This window comes from Oncorhynchus masou, chromosome 28 (genome assembly GCF_036934945.1).
Source record: "Oncorhynchus masou masou isolate Uvic2021 chromosome 28, UVic_Omas_1.1, whole genome shotgun sequence".
Classification (NCBI taxonomy): domain Eukaryota; kingdom Metazoa; phylum Chordata; class Actinopteri; order Salmoniformes; family Salmonidae; genus Oncorhynchus; species Oncorhynchus masou.
Window position 1 is genome coordinate 49,729,338 of NC_088239.1, and position 18,031 is coordinate 49,747,368.

Below are 18,031 nucleotides of genomic sequence, written 5' to 3' on the forward strand. Positions count from 1 at the left end.
TAAATGACTTATTTTTAACAAGAAAAAGTTTATTAATTTAAAGACAAGCCACAAATTAAGAAAACAACACTAAGCTAGCCTGAGCTCAAGTCTGAAATATTCAGAAAACCAAACTACATGTCATTAATAGTTCCTATATTTCCATCATTACGACACACTGAGGGCTCTATTCAATCTATCGCTGAAGCTTTACAGATTGCGCGATAGAACTGTAAAAGTTACATATGCAGCATTTACCATGAATGCAGCCTCCGCTAACGTGGGAACATTGCCTTTAAATTGAATAGAGCCCTTGGCCTTAATGTTAATATGCCTTTATAAATATAAAAGTTCCACAGTTTCATCTTTTATGTAAAATACACATTACAAATCACCCTACACTTATTGGTTTTCTCTTGCCAATTTCAGAAGATAGTATATACTAAGACGTAACTTGAAACAAAAAGTCACATGATATGTATATATAAATACAATACATTATCCAAAACAAGAGAAATCACAAAGTACTTTTGCCAACATATCAGATGAAATAAAACTCATCCAAAAAGAACAAAACAAATATTTAAAAGACAAATAAATATTTCTTCCCATTTTGTCTATATTTACATCTTAGGGGGAAAGGGGTTCAAGGAAAAGGTTTCCCTAATATCCACTGCCAAATGCTTGTGCTTGCATTAGAGCGTGCTACAGTGGGCCACAACTCACTAGACCGTCAAATGGCACTTAAAATAGATCAAGAAAATATTGAAAATCAAACTGAATAAAGCCACCATACAGCAATCAGTGAATATCATACAACAAAAGGAAATGATAATGATAGTACAGTGTTGCCATTGGCAAATATCCCAGTCCAGTAGTACTCCAATCTTTCTTAGTTTAGTGATAATGTAAATCTGTAGTAGTTCTCCTAAAGCTCCACCCAACAGCAAATATGTGGAGAAAGCCCCACCCAGTGTAAACTGTCATGTTTGGTCATTGGTCAGTGACAGTTGACCAGTAGTCAGTTGGATGAGGTCAGAATTAAGGATAGGACTGTACGATCCCATAGGCCCATATCCTCTTCTCCATGTGAGCAGCCATTTTCACCTCTTCCATAAAGTCTGCTCTAAAGAGCCTGTGTCTGGAGCCATGGAGTCAGACCAGACGTTAGGCCCAGCTGTCTGGGTCAAATTAAAGGCACTGGAGTCTTGTGGATCAGTGAAGCTGATGTATTCTCACCACTTCCAACTGACAGTTTGAGAATAGCTGATATGTTTCCTTTTCATTTTTTGTTGTTGTAGTTGCTGTATCAAACCTTTTAGGTTAGAAATGGGCTCAATTAATCAAGGCCCTATTGTCTTCTAACGCCACACGTTGCCAGGAGCCAATGGGGAAGGACCTATAATATTTTTTGTTCCAAACAAATAAACGTATTACTTTTTGTGAATGATTATCTATGATTACAACATAATTTGAGTTGACAGAATTGGCTTGAGTCCAGTTTTGAAACAGGCAGGTTTGATGAGGTCGCAGAGTGAATACAGCATTTACAATCTGGCACATATTCCAAAGAAAACCAAACACAAAGTAGACGAACCAATAGATTCTAGCAGCACAAAAAGGCATGCAAGATCAAAAAAAGCACTTTCAAGATTCTAAAGCACATCTGTAAGCTGTTTGCACTCCAGGCACAAATGAATACACAATTCATCTTAACATCTTCAGTATTTTCCAGACAAAAAGGTCAATGTTCAAAGTTCAAGAGCCATCTCTAATGACATGTTAGGTGACTGACTGTACAGTCAGGTTGAGTAAGATCTTGTAATTTCTGTGTGGTCAGAGTTTGACATGTAAACAAATGCCCAAAGCCTTCAATAACCTGTAAGCAAGGTCAATTGCCTTTTCAGTCTAAAGTGAATGCACTTTATCTTCAGTGAACTAGTAAAAGGCATTATCAGTAGAATGGCCCTTTCTCATAAAGTAAATCACACATGCACAATCTGCTAAGTACCATATATATCTAAAGAAAATGTAGTTGATAAAATAAATTCATGATCCTCTGAAAACATAATTTCCATTTTTTAGCAGATACATTTTGTTTCTCAGTAGTAAAAATCGTCAGAACTCATACACTTCAAGACCAAAAGTATGTGGACACCTGCTCGTCGAACATATCATTTCAAAATCATGGGCATTAATATGGAGTTGGTCTCTCCTTTGCTGCTATAACAGCCTCCACTCTTCTGGGAAGGCTTTTAGGCCTGGCTTGCATTCAGCCTTCCAATTCATCCCAAAGATGTTCGATGGGGTTGAGGTCAGGGTCTGTGTAGTCAAGTTTTTGTGATGATGTTGCTTCCAGAGGCAGTTTAGAACTCGTTAGTGAGTGTTGCAACCGAGGAGAGACGATTTTTACGCGCTACGCGCTTCAGCACTCGGTGTTCCCGTTCTGTGAACTTGTGTGGCCTACCACTTCACTTCGGAGTGGTTGTTACTCCTAGATGTTTCCACTTCACAATAACAGCACTTAGAGTTGACTGGGGCAGCTCGAGCAGGGCAGAAATTTGACTTACTGACTTGTTGGAAATGACGGTGCCACGTTGAAAGTCACTGAGCTCTTCAGTGAGGCCAAACTACTGACAACGTTTGTCTATGGAGATTGCATGGCTGTGTGATCGATGATTTTATACACCTGTCAGCAACGGGTGTGGCTGAAATAGCTGAATCCACTGATTTGAAGGGACGTCCACATACTTTTGTATATATAGTGTAATTTCATTTTCAAGACTGGTATGGATACGTGTGCATAACTTAAGAATAACCTCTCAAATAGTCAAACAAAAGCACAATAAATACCAATAAATAAAGTCTAGGCAAAGCATTGGTGCATACAGTTCTCCAGATATGAGAGTTAAACAAAAAACAGAAAAGTAATTTCAGTAGTATCAACAAGATTCTTCCAGTTCAACACCTTTTGCCAGTGTGTTGTCCATTTCCTAAAAGCGATCAATAACAGTTCAAGTACAAAATGTGTATCCAGTGTCGTCAGAAGCTGGTCCCCATGCCCCCGCCCATTTCACAGTCAATCGACCAATCACAGAAGAGCTAGCTACCAACAAAACAACCACGGATGACAGATCAACCACATGAAAAACAAAACAAATAAAGATGAATACATACGTATTGTATCATCCTTATATATATCTATCTATCTATATATATATATATATATCTTTAAATATCAGAAAATATCTACTTTTGGTCCACTATACAAAAATGCACTTTACAACCGATAGAACAAGAGATGATGATGTGGACTGAGGACTGAATGGGCTAAAATGACCATGTGTATTTTAAGCTGTGTAGTGTGAGAGGCATATAGTGTTATTGTGGTGTGTCGTGGGAGTAGTAAGGATACATATGTGTGTGAGAACAAGGTTTGGTGACGTGCTGCATGTGTTAAAAGGCTGGCACCGCTGGTGTGAGGTAGGGTGACTAGTGGGTGTGCGCAAAACCCACGCTCGGACTCATTCATCCACAACAACCACAACGGTTACGCGCAACCATCATCTCAATCAGGTCGAGCGCTCACGTCGGCACACGCGCACGCTTCACCCGATTGCACATGCCAAAGCAGGAGCAGGCCTCGAGAGAGAGAGTGAGAGCAGGAACGAGGCAACACACCCACATCAGTGGGAAACCGAACAAACAAACAAAAAGTAATAGAACCGGCACAATCCAGAGAAAACTACAAGCACCTCTGAACCTGCACCTCCCCAGCCTTCAGTAACACCAACGAGCCAGCCCAAATCCAGCCACAAGTCACCAGAGAGAGGGCCAAAGCTGTGGCTGGGACAATAACGCAGAATGTACTATCCCTCCCCACAACCACATAATCAGTCAGGACTACATGGACAGCTGCAGTAAGGGTTATTAAGGCACTAGGATGAAGCCGAGGTACATAGAATCCCTGACATTCAGTCTGCTCTGCAACACCACCCACAGCACTGTTGGGACAGGAAAACGGGACACGCAGCAGCCTCGCTGGGACCAGTGGCGGCCATGATGGCTCTCACTCTCTGCCAGTTTCCTCTGGTTGGTTTGTTTTTTTTGGTCCATTCACAACTTAAGACATCTGCCAAGATAGAAACTACAAACACACACACTGAGAACATGTCGGTAGATTATACGAGTCTTAACTAATGACATATTTATCACACTATCCAGGATCTAAATCCAACCAAACCAAGGCAATAAGTCAAGAGCATCCCATACGATGCATGAAGTGCGTAGAAAAGCCAGTGTTGTAGTGGTATAGTACATCCAGTCCGTCTGTCTGTCTCGCCTCGTGTTTCTATAGAGTAGCAGCACGCATAAGAGTACGTCTTTCTTCATGGGCAGAACAAACTTCACGGCTAGAAGCCATTAGGGGTTATCTGGGGATCATGGCTACGATTATACACTATTCAATAAATCATAGAACGCAAAACAGCTGCCACATCACAAGCAATCATACATCACCGAATGTCATATCTAAACAAAGGTTTGAAATACACAAAAAAAAGTCAACAACAACAAAAAATCTCATATCGTTCAACTCAATTATGTCCTTAACTGGAATGTGTCAATGCTTTCTCTGTAAGAATGTATATCACCTCATGATTGGGTGGAATATCTGCTAATGTGAGAGAACAGCACCTCTGTTTTATTTATTATATATGCACTATATACAAAAGAACCCGATCTAAGAGTGAACCAAGAGTACTCTTATCAATCAATCACATCGCTCATCTGGGGCTGGTGGCTTGGATTTGAGCTTTGAATATATACCCTCCCCCCTACACAGCTAGGGTCAGTCGGTGTCTCACATCTGGCAGTATCTCATGGGTCACCCCCCTCCCCTTCCAATCCTCCTCCCTCACCCAGCATCCACTCCCAGAGGACAGAAATATGGGATGACAGCAGACTGAGGCGGCCCACCCACATTCCTATTCACATCCAGCTCTCTTAATCTATCCACGGTTTGTGTGACGCCAGTGGCTGTGGTCATGGTGATTTTCATCGTCCTCTAGTGGCCTGGGGGCGGAGGAGAGCAGAGAAAACACAGCACATGACAGAGGGAAATAGTGCAGACGTGTGTGTGAGACAGCGTGACCCATTGAAATAGAGAGGGAGAGACAGACAGATCAAGAGAAGAGTGGTTTGTGGGCATCTCTCTCTTCAGACGGAGGCGTAGGTGTTGCCGGTGGCGCTGCAGTGGCGGATGGTGGGGGTGGCGGCAGAAGGGGTGAGGATGTGCTCAGCGTGGTCCTGGGGGGGCTGGGGCAGGGAGTGCAGGATACCCGGCTGCACCACCCCCACCACGGGGTTACAGCCGTCCTCCAGAGCCCCCACCTGAATCACCTGGATCACCTGGTGCTCATGCTGCAACTCAGCCTTCTCCCGCTTGGCCAGCGGCTCCCCAGACTCCTCCATGTCCTCCTCCAGGTCACTGTCCATCTCACTCACCTCGTCTGGAGACAAAGACAAGCGGACAGGGTCAGTCAGTCAGACAGACAGGTAGACAGACAGACAGACAGATGTACAGGGTTAGAATGCCGACTCTTCAGGATTCTCATTAGTCAGGTTGGACCATTGTGTTTGCAGGAAAGGCTGATGGACCTGAAGACCCGACTTTGAATTGCATAGAATTCTACGTTGGGAAATAATGAGTGTTTGGATCAGGAAAGTTCTCTCTCACAACCTCTCTCTATAAGCCAGAATGCTGAATAAAATGATATTTTACCGGTTGTCTGAGTGGTTGGTCCTTTTGAAAGAACACTATATAAAACAGAAAATGATGTGGACACCCCTTCAAATTAGTGGATTCGGAACTGACGCAGGACTACAAACATGTTTTAAACACCCTCACTAGCACATAGAAGAGAATAATTATATCTGGCACCCTCCCGTGCTACCAAAGGGCTTCAGAACATTTCAGACAACTCTTTGCCCTCGAACAAGTACTTGAAGAAAACTTTCCAACGACAGGAAAATCTCTTTTTGTAACAACGCAGGGGTTCCAGGCTTATTTCGAGCAACATCACAAACTGTTTTAGAGACTGACAGACAGGGTCTGTCTGGTAGTGCTCCAGTGCTCCCTGTCAGAATAAGCAACAGAGGACTTTGAAACCATATCAACTCCTGTAGAAATGGCGCTATGGTTATTGTGAGTAACCCAATTTACAGCCTTCAGGAAAGTATTCAGACTTTTTCCACATTTTGTTACGTTACAGCCTTCTTCTAAAATTGATTGATTTTTCCTCATCAATCTACACACAATACCCCATAATGACAAAGCAATACCCCATAATGCCACTGAAAAACATCCCCATGCAGCCACCACCTTGCTTCATCGTAGGGATGGTGCCCTATTTCTTAAAGATGTGACGCTTGGTTTCATCAGACCAGAGAATCATGTTTCTCATGGTCTGAGAGTCTTTAGGTGCCTTTTGGCAAACTCCAAGTGGGCTGTCATGTGCCTTTTACTGAGGAGTGGCTTCTGTCTGGCCACTCTACCATAAAGGCCTGATTGGTGGAGTACTGCATAGATGGTTGTACTTCTGGAAAGTTCTCTCCATAGAGGAACTCTGGAGCTCTGTCAGAGTGACCATCGGGTTCTTGGACACCTCCCTGACCAACGCCCTTCTCCCCCGATTGCTCAATTTGGCCGGGCGGCAATGATCAATGGAAACAGGATGCTCCAGAGCTCAATTTCAAGTCTCATAGCAAAGGGTCTGAATACTTATGTAAATAAGGTATTTATGTATTTTATTAATACATTTGCAAAAAAAAAGTCAAGGGGTCTTTATACTTTCCAAAGGCACTGTATGTTCCTTTAACTCTGCCTTCTAGTGAGGTTATACAAACTGTTATCTCCTACCATTCTGATAGACTGGAGACTGTCAGAAAATGTGGTTGTAACGTTAATAATTTGGTTGTTATTCTATTGGTTACCTCGAAGGCAGATGCCCCAGTGGCAGAGTAGCCCACACTCATTGAATATGGTGCTTTGAAATGTTAGAGCAATCACAAGTAAAATCTTTCTCGTGATTGCCTCATTACTGAGCATTAAGATGATTGCATGTTTCTCACTGAAACATAGCTGTCATCAGACTTTAGTGCCGATCTTATTGAAGCCTTCCCCTCGGACTACAGATTTTCATACTCTATCAGCCTCTATTTTTACGAATGCTCTTAGCTCTATGGACATTTTGTTTGTCGACTTTGGGTATTTTGAGCATCATGCTGTACTGTTTAAAAGTCAGCCACCAGTGATGGCCATAACCCTGTATAGGCCACCAAAGCACTGTCCCACTTTCTTTAAAGGTTTATCTGAACAATTGCCTATTGTCCTTAAGATGATAGAATCATTGTGCTGGGTGATTTTAATATTCATGTTGACAAAGAGACTGACTCAAAGGCCATTGAATTTATGAATCTTTTGAGCTCTATGGACTTTATCCAACATGTTACCGGGCACACCCATAGCTGCAGCCATACCAGGTTATTGCCAAGGGGCTTTGTATTGACATATCCTCTATTGTTGATGTTGCTTTATCTGATCACCACTGTGTATTTTCTACTACCTTGTTGCCCATAGCACAGGGTAATACTGAACACATTATTAAGAAACGCTATCTTACCTCTGAAGTTGCTACAGATTTTATTGAGTGTATGAACAATAATCCACCACCCATTCTGCCTTCATCTTGTGATGATTTAGTTGATAACTTTAATAGCAAATTAAGGGCAACCATTGATGCCATAGCTCCAGTAAAGTTGAAAAAGGCCACATCCAAACGCAGAGCCCCTTGGATAAGTGAGGAAACTAATCAATTAAAGAGAAATTGCACAAAGGCAGAGCGGAAGTGGTGAAAGTAAAAGTTGCAGGTCTATTATGATATTCTGAGAGCGCAAATTCGCAATTAGAATTGCCAGACGGGCTCATTTTTCTAACTTGATCACTATTAATCAGAATAATTAGAGAGCACTCTTCTCGACCATTGGTGGCCTGATAAATCCCACCCCCGCAAACCTATGAGAACCTTCCTCCACGTCGAAATGTGATGAGTTTGCGGCATATTTCAGTCAAGGCCTGATGAGAAGTTGACAGAGACATGCGCAGGAAAGTGATATCACAACTTAAGCCTTAAACCTGATTTCTCAATCCTTCCCCTACCACTTTCTTTAAAACTGTTTTTATCGCATATCTGAACAACTGCAAGCTATTGTTAATCACTGCCTGTTCACAGGCACTTTCCTCACTGCACTAAAAACTGCTATGGTGAAACCCCTTCTGAAGAAAAGTAATTTAGATTCTTCAGCAATTAGCAATTCTCAACCTTCCATTCTTAAGAAATATTCTGGATGAATTGGTGTTCAAAAAGCTAAAATATTGTTTTAAGTGCCAACTGTATTGCCAACTGAAAAATTCCAATCTGGTTTTTGTGCCCACCACAGCACAGAGAAAGCCTTAGTTAAAGTGGTAAATTATCTTGACAGATAAATCTAAGAGTACAACGACCAAAGAGCTGTTAAGTGCTGCATTCAACACTGTTGATCATGTCGTCTTTCTGGACAGACTGGAGAGGTAGGTTGGCCTCTCAGGTCCAGTTCTAAATGGGTTTTGGACCTATTTAACCAGTCAATTAGTTTTTTTGTCACCCTTAGTGAACATAACTCAGAAAAAACATATCACATGTGGCATTCCACAAGGTTCGATTTTGGGTCCGGTACTGTTCAGTTTATATGTTATGCCTTGGCAGCATTATCAGAAAGCACAGCATTGATTTTCACACCTACGCAGACGATACACAACTTTACATTTCTGTGTCACCTGAGGATTTTAGCTCCACAGATAAATTATTTGACTGTATTACTGATTTAAATACTTGGATGACTCACAACTTCCTCCAGCTGAATCAAGACAAAGGTACTTGGAGCCGAAGCACAGAGAGAAAATCTAGCCGCACATTTGAATTCACAAGCAATAAAGATAAAACACCAGATAAAAAAAACCTGTGTTATTTTAGATTGTGAACAAAATTTTGAGTCACACATTAGGAAAGTGACCAAAATAGCTTTTCACCACCTGAGGGAAATTGCCAAGATGCGGCTGTTTCTCTCTCTGACTGATACAGAGACACACATCCATGCTTTTACTACAATCAGGCTTGACTACTGTAATGCTCTCCTGTCTGGTCTACCTAAGAAAGACATTGGTCAACTGCAAAACATAGAGAATGCTGCAGCACGGGTACTGACCAAGGCCAGACGGAGAGCACACATTACACCAGTTTTAAGGTCTCTGCACTGGCTGCCTGTGAGTGTTAGAATTGACTTTAAGATTCTTCTATTGTTTTTAAACCAATGAACGATTGTGCATCCCAATACATGTCAGACATGCTTTTAAGTTATGTACCCAGTAGGTCCCTCGGGTCCTCTGGCACTGGCCTTTTACTATCCCAAAGCCTGGGACCAAGAGGCATGGAGAGGCAGCCTTTAGTTACTATGCCCCCAGCCTCGGGAATAGCCTACCAGAGAACCTGAGGGGGGCCGAAACTGTGGACATATTTAAAAGAGATCTTAAAAGCACCTTACGCCTCCTAGGTGGGGCAGTGGTTAAGGGCGCTGTACTGCAGCGCCAGCTGTGCCACCAGAGACTCTGGGTTCATGCCCAGGCGCTGTCGTAACCGGGCCTGCAACTGGGCGGTCCGTGGGGCGACGCACAATTGGCCTAGCGTTGTCCGGGTTAGGGAGGGGTTGGCCGTTAGGGATATCCTTGTCTCATCGCGCACCAGCGCCTCCTGTGGCGGGCGGGCGCAGTGCGCGCTAACCAAGGTTGCCAGGTGCACGGTGTTTCCTAAGACACATTGGTGCGGCTGGCTTCCCGGGTTGGATGCGCTCTGTGTTAAGCAGTGCGGCTTGATTGGGTTGTGTATCGGAGGACGCATGACCTTCAAACTCCGAGCCCGTATGGGAGTTGTAGCGATGAGACAAGATAGTAGCTACTAAACAATTGGATACCACGAAATTGGGGAGAAAACAGGGTAAAAATATATATTTTTTTTAAACAAAAAAAACAAAAACAAAAAAAGTACCTTACATGCTGACCACACCAATCGCGTCGCATACGTGAGCGTTGCAAAATAAATGTAAGCATACATGTGGATACACGTGGATTCAATTATTGCACCCACACTGCTCGCGTGCGCCAACGAGCGCCTGTTTTGCCAAGCGCTAAAATAGAAGTCAGTTCCATTTGTTATGCTGAACGCAGTGCAAGTCCTGCCTCTTCCATCTCCTCATTGGTTTATAGAAGCAGATATCCACGTGCCATCCCCTCATTGGTTATACCCACGTGGGTGATTGAAAGATGAACTGAGTTTGGTCGGTCGTCGTGGTAACTATGAAAATGAGATGCCAATCACCATATAAAGTCCAAAGAAGAAAAAGCCTGGAAGGAGGAGAGATGACTAAAAACGATTCGGTTGACTGTTTTGTGTGGATTAATTGTCGGAGTAGAGGACCTTGCACATTTCAGGTAAAATAACAACTCAACATTTATATCCCAAGACAAATTAGCTAGCTACAGCAAGCTAGCTAAATAGGACAAATTAGCTAGCAACTGCAAGCTAAATTGTCATAAATGTTTAATGCTTTTTGACCTGTCCCCAAATAAATATAATTGGTTCAGGGTTTGTTTTGATATTTCAACCTGCCTGTCGGGATCGCGTTTGGTGTGGGGGGACAAAATCTATTTCCGGATGGTTTGGCTACAGTGTTAGGGTGCATTTTAGTTCAGTTGGTGTCATTCTTTTGTTTTTTTAATCTAATTTACAGTGGGGCAAAAAGGTATTTAGTCAGTCACCAATTGTGCAAGTTCTCCCACTTAAAAAGATGAGAGAGGCCTGTAATTTTCATCATAGGTACACTTCAACTATGACAGACAAAATGAGAAAACAAATCCAGAAAATCACATTGTAGGATTTTTTATGAATTTATTTGCAAATTATGGTGGAAAATAAGTATTTTGTCACCTACAAACAAGCAAGATTTCTGGCTCTCACAGACCTGTAACTTCTTCTTTAAGAGGCTCCTCTGTCCTCCACTCGTTAAAAGTATTAATGGCACCTGTCTGAACTTGTTATCTGTATAAAAGACACCTGTCCACAACCTCAAACAGTCACACTCCAAACTCCACTATGGCCAAGACCAAAGAGCTGTCAAAGGACACCAGAAACAAAATTGTAGACCTGCACCATGCTGGGAAGACTGAATCTGCAATAGGTAAGCAGCTTGGATTGAAGAAATCAACTGTGGGAGCAATTATTAGGAAATGGAAGACATACAAGACCACTGATAATCTCCCTCGATCTGGGGCTCCACACAAGATCTCACCCCGTGGGGTAAAAATGATCACAAGAACAGTGAGCAAAAATCCCAGAACCACACGGGGGGACCTAGTGAATGACCTGCAGAGAGCTGGGACCAAAGTAACAAAGCCTACCATCAGTAACACACTACGCCGCCAGGGACTCAAATCCTGCAGTGCCAGACGTGTCCCCCTGCTTAAGCCAGTACATGTCCAGGCCCATCTGAAGTTTGCTAGAGAGCATTTGGATGATCCAGAAGAAGATTGGGAGAATGTCATATGGTCAGATGAAACCAAAATATAACTTTTTGGTAAAAACTCAACTCGTCGTGTTTGGAGGACAAAGAATGCTGAGTTGCATCCAAAGAACACCAAACCTACTGTGAAGCATGGGGGTGGAAATCATGCTTTGGGGCTGTTTTTCTGCAAAGGGACCAGGACGACTGATCCGTGTAAAGGAAAGAATGAATGGGGCCATGTCTCGTGAGATTTTGAGTGAAAACCTCCTTCCATCAGCAAGGGCATTGAAGATGAAACGTGGCCGGGTCTTTCAGCATGACAATGATCCCAAACACACCGCCCGGGCAACGAAGGAGTGGCTTCGTAAGAAGCATTTCAAGGTCCTGGAGTGGCCTAGCCAGTCTCCAGATCTCAACCCCATAGAAAATCTTTGGAAGAAGTTGAAAGTCTGTTGCCCAGCAACAGCCCCAAAACATCACTGCTCTTCACAAAACCTTGTGAAGGCTTACAGAAAACGTTTGACCTCTGTCATTGCCAACAAAGGGTATATAACAAAGTATTGAGATAAACTTTTGTTATTGACCAAATACTTATTTTCCACCATAATTTTCTCATTTTGTCTGTCATAGTTGAAGTGTACCTATGATAAAAATTACAGGCCTCATCTGTTTAAGTGGGAGAACTTGCACAATTGGTGGTAGGCTAAATACTTTTTTGTCCCACTGTATGTTGTGCAGTAAATATTTTTGTTATTTAATTTCTGTAAAGCACATTGTGTTGCATTCCATGTCTGAAAGATGCAGTATAAAGAAAGCTTGATTTGAATTCAGCCAAACCCATTTCTGACAGATGTATAAAATTGAGCACACAGGCATTCAAACTCCAGACACACATTGGCAGTAGAATGACCTTACTGAAGAGCTGTGACTTTCAATGTGGCACTGTCATAGGATGCCAACTTTCTAACAAGTCAGTTCGTCAAATTTCTCTCCTGCTAGAGCTTCCCCGGTCAACTGTAAGTGCTGTTATTGTGAAGTAGAAACGCCTAAGAGCAACAGCGACTCAGCCACGAAGTGGTAGGCCACACAAGCTACCAGAACGGGACCGCCGAGTGCTGAAGCGCGTATAAATTGTCTATCCCCGTTGCAACACTCACTACCGAGTTCCAAACTGCCTCTGGAAGCAACGCCAGCACAAGAACTGTTCGTCGGGAGCTTCATGAAATGGGGTTCCATGGCCCAGCAGTCGCACACAAGCCTAAGATCACCATGCTCAATGCCAAGCATCCACTGGAGTGGCGAAAAGCTCGTCGCCATTGAACTCTGGAGCAGTGGAAACACGTTCTCTGGAGTGATGACACTTCACCATCTGGCAGATTTGTCCGTCGGACTGCTTCACCATCTGACAGTCCGATCGGACAAATCTGAGTTTGGCAGATGCCAGGAGAACAGTACCTGACCCAATGCATAGTGCCAACTTTAAAGTTTGGTAGAGGAGGAATAATGGTCTGGGGCTGTTTTTCATGGTTTGGGCTCGGCCCCTTAATTCCAGTGAAGGGAAATCTTAATGCTACAACATACAATGACATTCTAGACAATTCTGTGCCTCCAACTTTGTGGCAACAGTTTGGGGAAGGATCTTTCCTGTTTTAACGTGACAATGCCCTGGGTACAAAGCGAGGTCCACACAGAAATAGTTTGTTAAGATCGGTGTAGAAGAACTTGACTGGCCTGCACAGAGCCCTGATCTCAACCCCATCTAACACATTTTTGATGAATTGGTACACCGACTGCGGGCCAGGCCTAATCGCACAATATTAGTGCCCGACCTCACGAATGCTGAATGGAAGTCCCCAAGTCAATGTTCCAACATGTAGTGGAAAGCCTTCCCAGAAGAGTGGAGGCTGTTAAAGCAGCAAAGGGGGGGACCAACTCCATATTAATACCCATGATTGTTGAATGAGATGTTCGACGAGCAGGTGTCCACATACTTTTGTGAGACAAAATATCTTCATAGTCGTGTTATCAACCCGACATTCAATATGTTGGTCTGCACATAGTTTGTATTTCTGGTTTTTATTTTCAATACTGATGCAATTCGCACGTGACAAAAACTTTCACAATACGGATGAGCCGAACCGAACGGCAAACACTTCTAGCTGATTGCGAGGAAACGTGCTTCGGTCGACTACATTCGGTTACATTCAGCTATTGTTTACATATTGTGCATAACGTGCAACAGATGGAAAATACAAGCGACAGAACCAACAGGCGCCACAAAAAGTCGGGTAATCAGCCCTTTCCTGTGGACACCCTATCGCCACCTCCTACTGCCAAAAGGACCAACAGCATGTACAACCGTTAAAATAAGTGTAAATATCATCTTACTCAACATTCTGCCTTGTAGAGACTATCGCTTATTTTTTAACAGCGACTTCTTTCAGACTGATATTCATGGTGTAACCACGGTAACAGTCTGGTGTTTAGGCACGGCAACTGTTTAACAAAAGTTCCTCGCCTTTTCTTATGAACATCTTAGTATTAAAACGTAGCTTCACAAAAATGTGAAATGATCCAATAGCTTCTCGACTGCAGTTGACCATAACATGTTTGAATGGGTAATAATTGAAACTGCTATCCTCTATGTTGCAGCACGTTGAGACGAAGGTAGAAGGAGGTACGACGCGTAACAAAAGAAGAATGACGCACAGCAATGTTGAACGGACATGGCTTCAAAGGGCTTAATAACTCCATGTAATGTGGAAGCAGAAGCCTACAGAGACTTAGCCTGTAGACGCAGCTTGGGGTTGGCTTACCTTTGTCCATGTAAGCAGGCGACATGGCATTGAGGTCATCGAACTGCAATACATTAAGCAGCACAAAGAAACCATACTGAGACTGAGCCAAGGAGTAATGGGAACATTAAAATGATGTGCGTGTGTGGTGTGTGTTCATTTCATCGGGGCCTTACTTCTCCCATGACACCGATGGGCGTCTCGCCGGTTGCCTGGGCGACGCGGTGTTCCACCAGGTAGAACATGTACTCGTCGTAGAGCAGGCGGATCAGGTGGAACGAGCCGAAACTGGCCGCGCTGCGCAAAGTCAGGTCTCGAATCACCATGGAGCTGACAAAGAGATGGACAACGAGATCAACCACTGGAAAACTGCTAATAAGCTGCCAAACCAAATCAATTGATATGATAAACAATAAATATCACAACACACTACTTAAATTGGTTGAGGGAGCAAAAACATATATATTTTGTAAGTGTGTACGTTGCATTTTCTGTGAGTTGCGTTCCAAAATAACACAGTTTTCTTTTCACCATAAAATTTGGATGAATTCTATGGTACTCATAGAACCCATTCAATTTCTATGGACAGTACAGTAGCTGACCTGTAGAAGGACCACTTGAGCAGGAACTGCCGCGCAGCCCTGGGGAAGCTGGGCCTGTCCTCGAAGGGCTGTAGGACCTGGGTGACCACGTTGTCGAGCCAGGCAGCCCACTGCTCCAGAGAGCTCTGCTGCTGCAGGGTGGCCTTGAAGTCCTGCTCTAACCTCTGAACCACACCCTCCTCACACTGACACACCCATGACGCCTGCTCCTAAAGAGAGAGAGCGAGGACGGGTCAGTGTGGGATAACACAAACAAACATGCAAAAACACAGATGCACACGGAGCCCCTTGATGAAATAAACAGCAACCTCAAGCGGGGAGAGGACATAGAAATAATGACAGATGGCTACACGGTGGACAGACGTGTCCCTCTAACTAAATACACAGACAAGGCAGACCAAACCACATCCAGCCAGATGGAGGGACAGGCAGACAGACAGCCATCCAGAGGGACAGACGGACCTGCACGTTGGCGAAGTCGACGCGGTTGAGGTCGCTGAGCATCTGATTGATCTGGGAGGTGTTCTGCAACACGGCGCGGGCTGCCTGGGCCAGGTGGTTCAGACTAGTGTAACGACGCATCGTCTGAGAAAAGGCACTAACAGCGGCAACCTGAGGCCAATCAAACACACAGAGGATCAAACAGCAGCCAATTAAAATCAGACCAAGGCCAGTCAAAAAAGATAAGAGAGGAAAGTCAGGATCAAAAAAAATAGAGACAATTTAAGTTTATTTGTGTGTGTGAGAGTGAGTGAGTGAGTGAGTGAGTGAGTGAGTGAGTGAGTGAGTGAGTGAGTGAGTGAGAGAGAGTGTATGTACCTTTGTCTGGATCATTCTCTGTGGAATGACGTTCATGGCATTGTTGAGCCAGCCTTCCAGGCTTTTGGCAAAGTTGCGGATGGCTTGAGTCAAGGCACCTAGAGAGGGAGAGATACAGCGGACAGCAGTCTATATAAAGATCACCATTTGAATTCTGATACCCAACTAGGAATGAGCGAGAAAGTGTGTGTGTGACTGTGTGTGTCAGCCACTCACTGGGGATGGGTCTGAGGACATCAGGGATGAGGATCTCCACTAGGGCCTGGTACATCAGGTGGTCACAGGAACTCATCCACTTGAGCACAGCCTCGTTCCTACAGAGCACCACCAGCCTGGAGCAGGGCAAACGGCCCTCAATCTCACTCATACCACTGTGGAGACGGAGTTCAAAGTTACACATACGGGATCAGATTAACCTCAATCTCACTTGGCCTACTGTGTGTGTTTAAACCCTGTAAACAATTAATTTAAACCAGGTATTTATTTGAAACTGGTGTTTATTTGCTGAAAAGTGTGCCGTTGCCCAGCTATTAAAAAGGGACAAGCGGATATTTGCGTTTGATTGATTGATTGAAGTTTTACATTAGTTACAGGGGTCGGGCACTGTCCCAATGAACTAACTCACCCATGTAAAAAATATTGTATATATTTTTTTTAAATCGCACCAAAGTGCACTAGGACTTTTTTGCTCCTGCATGAGCGGAAAAAAATACTCGTCAGCAGAGCAGAGAGAAATACTCGTCAGCAGAGCAGAGAGAAATACTCGTCAGCAGAGCAGAGAGAAATACTCGTCAGCAGAGCAGAGAGAAATACTCCTCAGCAGAGCAGAGAAAAATACTCCTCAGCGTTGCCACTGATCAAAGGATATTTGAAGCATTCAAGAAGAATCAGAGTCGAGGCCAACTTAATCTCGGGTTAACACAGCTGGGTGATAATATGTATTGCTAATAGTATACCTGATAATATGGAGCATGCACAGGCTATAAACATGTTCCAATATGTAAAAATAATTTCTGCTAATTATTTTACCAATATGATATTGGGCTCATTTCTCGAGGTAGAACTGATATTTTAGATGGTGTCAGCATTATTTTATTTTCACCGATTTTGGAGTAGAATATCCTTTTAAAAAGTCACCAGAACTGACCTTCAGGAGAGAGGGAGAGAACGAGAGAGAGAGAGAGCTGACCTGTTTTCTGTGATGGTGGTGCCCTCCACTAAGTCAGAGGGGGAATAGCGCCAGAATGTCTGCCACAGCTTCTCTATTAGACTGAACTGGAGGTTCACCACCACATCCAGAATGGCCTGCAAGAGAAACATGGTCAGCATCACACAACTGAGCTGAATAACTATTCACAGTCAAGCTGATTAGTGTGGATGAGCTGGTGTGGATCAATGAAGATGAAGACTTGTAAATATCATGCATGCCAAAGAAAGCCCCCATTCATCTGCACATGGGGGCCGATTCAGACTTGGAAAATCTGTGCTTTTTCTTCTTTTTTTTTTGATTCAAGAACTTCTCAGTCGTTGGTATTCAGACTTACCTTATGGGTGTGGCTCCCTTGCGCATATTGAATACATTCAATTCAACTGCTGAAAATCCCTCACTCTGGCTGGCCAATAGATTCTCTCGTGGAGTGTTCGCTCAATAGGGTTTTCAGTACATTTATCTAAAGCCATCCCTTTAAGATTAAAAAATACTCTGATCTTGTAGATTACTTCGGGTTGGGAATGTATTTATGAATATTTTTTTTTAAGGTCGAGGAGAGCCTTTACACACTAAGTATATTGTTGAATAAAACAATACAGTGGTTTGATTCATCCTGAAAGTTGCCATATTCAATCCATGAATTATTGGAAGGTGAGAAAAGTGTACAACAGTGGGGGTCAGTGCCGTTTAAGATGATGGAGGACGATATTTGTTTTTATGAGCATGGCCTTATTTATATTACATCATATTGGATGACTGTTATTCATATTCCATTCACCCAGCTCAATGTAACATCGATAGGTCTAGGCTACTACATAACACTCAAATTTTCCCTATACCCATCATAAGGTTGCTACAACCTAGCCTATGAATGAAAGTTTAGAACGCAGGTGCACACAGGTCGAGAGAAAGATTTCAGGTGACAGACAGTGACACATTCAATACAGCCTTGCACACTCTTGCCTGCATCTAGC

General features: G+C 43.4%; 1 protein-coding gene across 4 annotated transcripts in view; it reads right to left on the bottom strand.

The window, feature by feature from the left end:
• Positions 1-8: 8 nt before the first annotated feature.
• rfx3 (regulatory factor X, 3 (influences HLA class II expression)) overlaps positions 9-18,031 on the bottom strand; it is a 62,781-nt gene continuing 44,758 nt past the window's right edge. For all 4 annotated transcript variants that reach the window (XM_064942408.1, XM_064942406.1, XM_064942407.1 and 1 more), the window contains 8 exons: positions 17,037-17,152; positions 16,064-16,218; positions 15,848-15,945; positions 15,491-15,640; positions 15,029-15,237; positions 14,603-14,756; positions 14,448-14,490; positions 9-5,489 (listed from right to left, as the gene is read on the bottom strand). In XM_064942408.1, the coding sequence (XP_064798480.1) occupies positions 5,197-5,489; positions 14,448-14,490; positions 14,603-14,756; positions 15,029-15,237; positions 15,491-15,640; positions 15,848-15,945; positions 16,064-16,218; positions 17,037-17,152 (1,218 nt within the window). In that variant the 3' untranslated portion in view covers positions 9-5,196. The remainder of the gene's footprint in view (positions 5,490-14,447; positions 14,491-14,602; positions 14,757-15,028; positions 15,238-15,490; positions 15,641-15,847; positions 15,946-16,063; positions 16,219-17,036; positions 17,153-18,031) is intronic.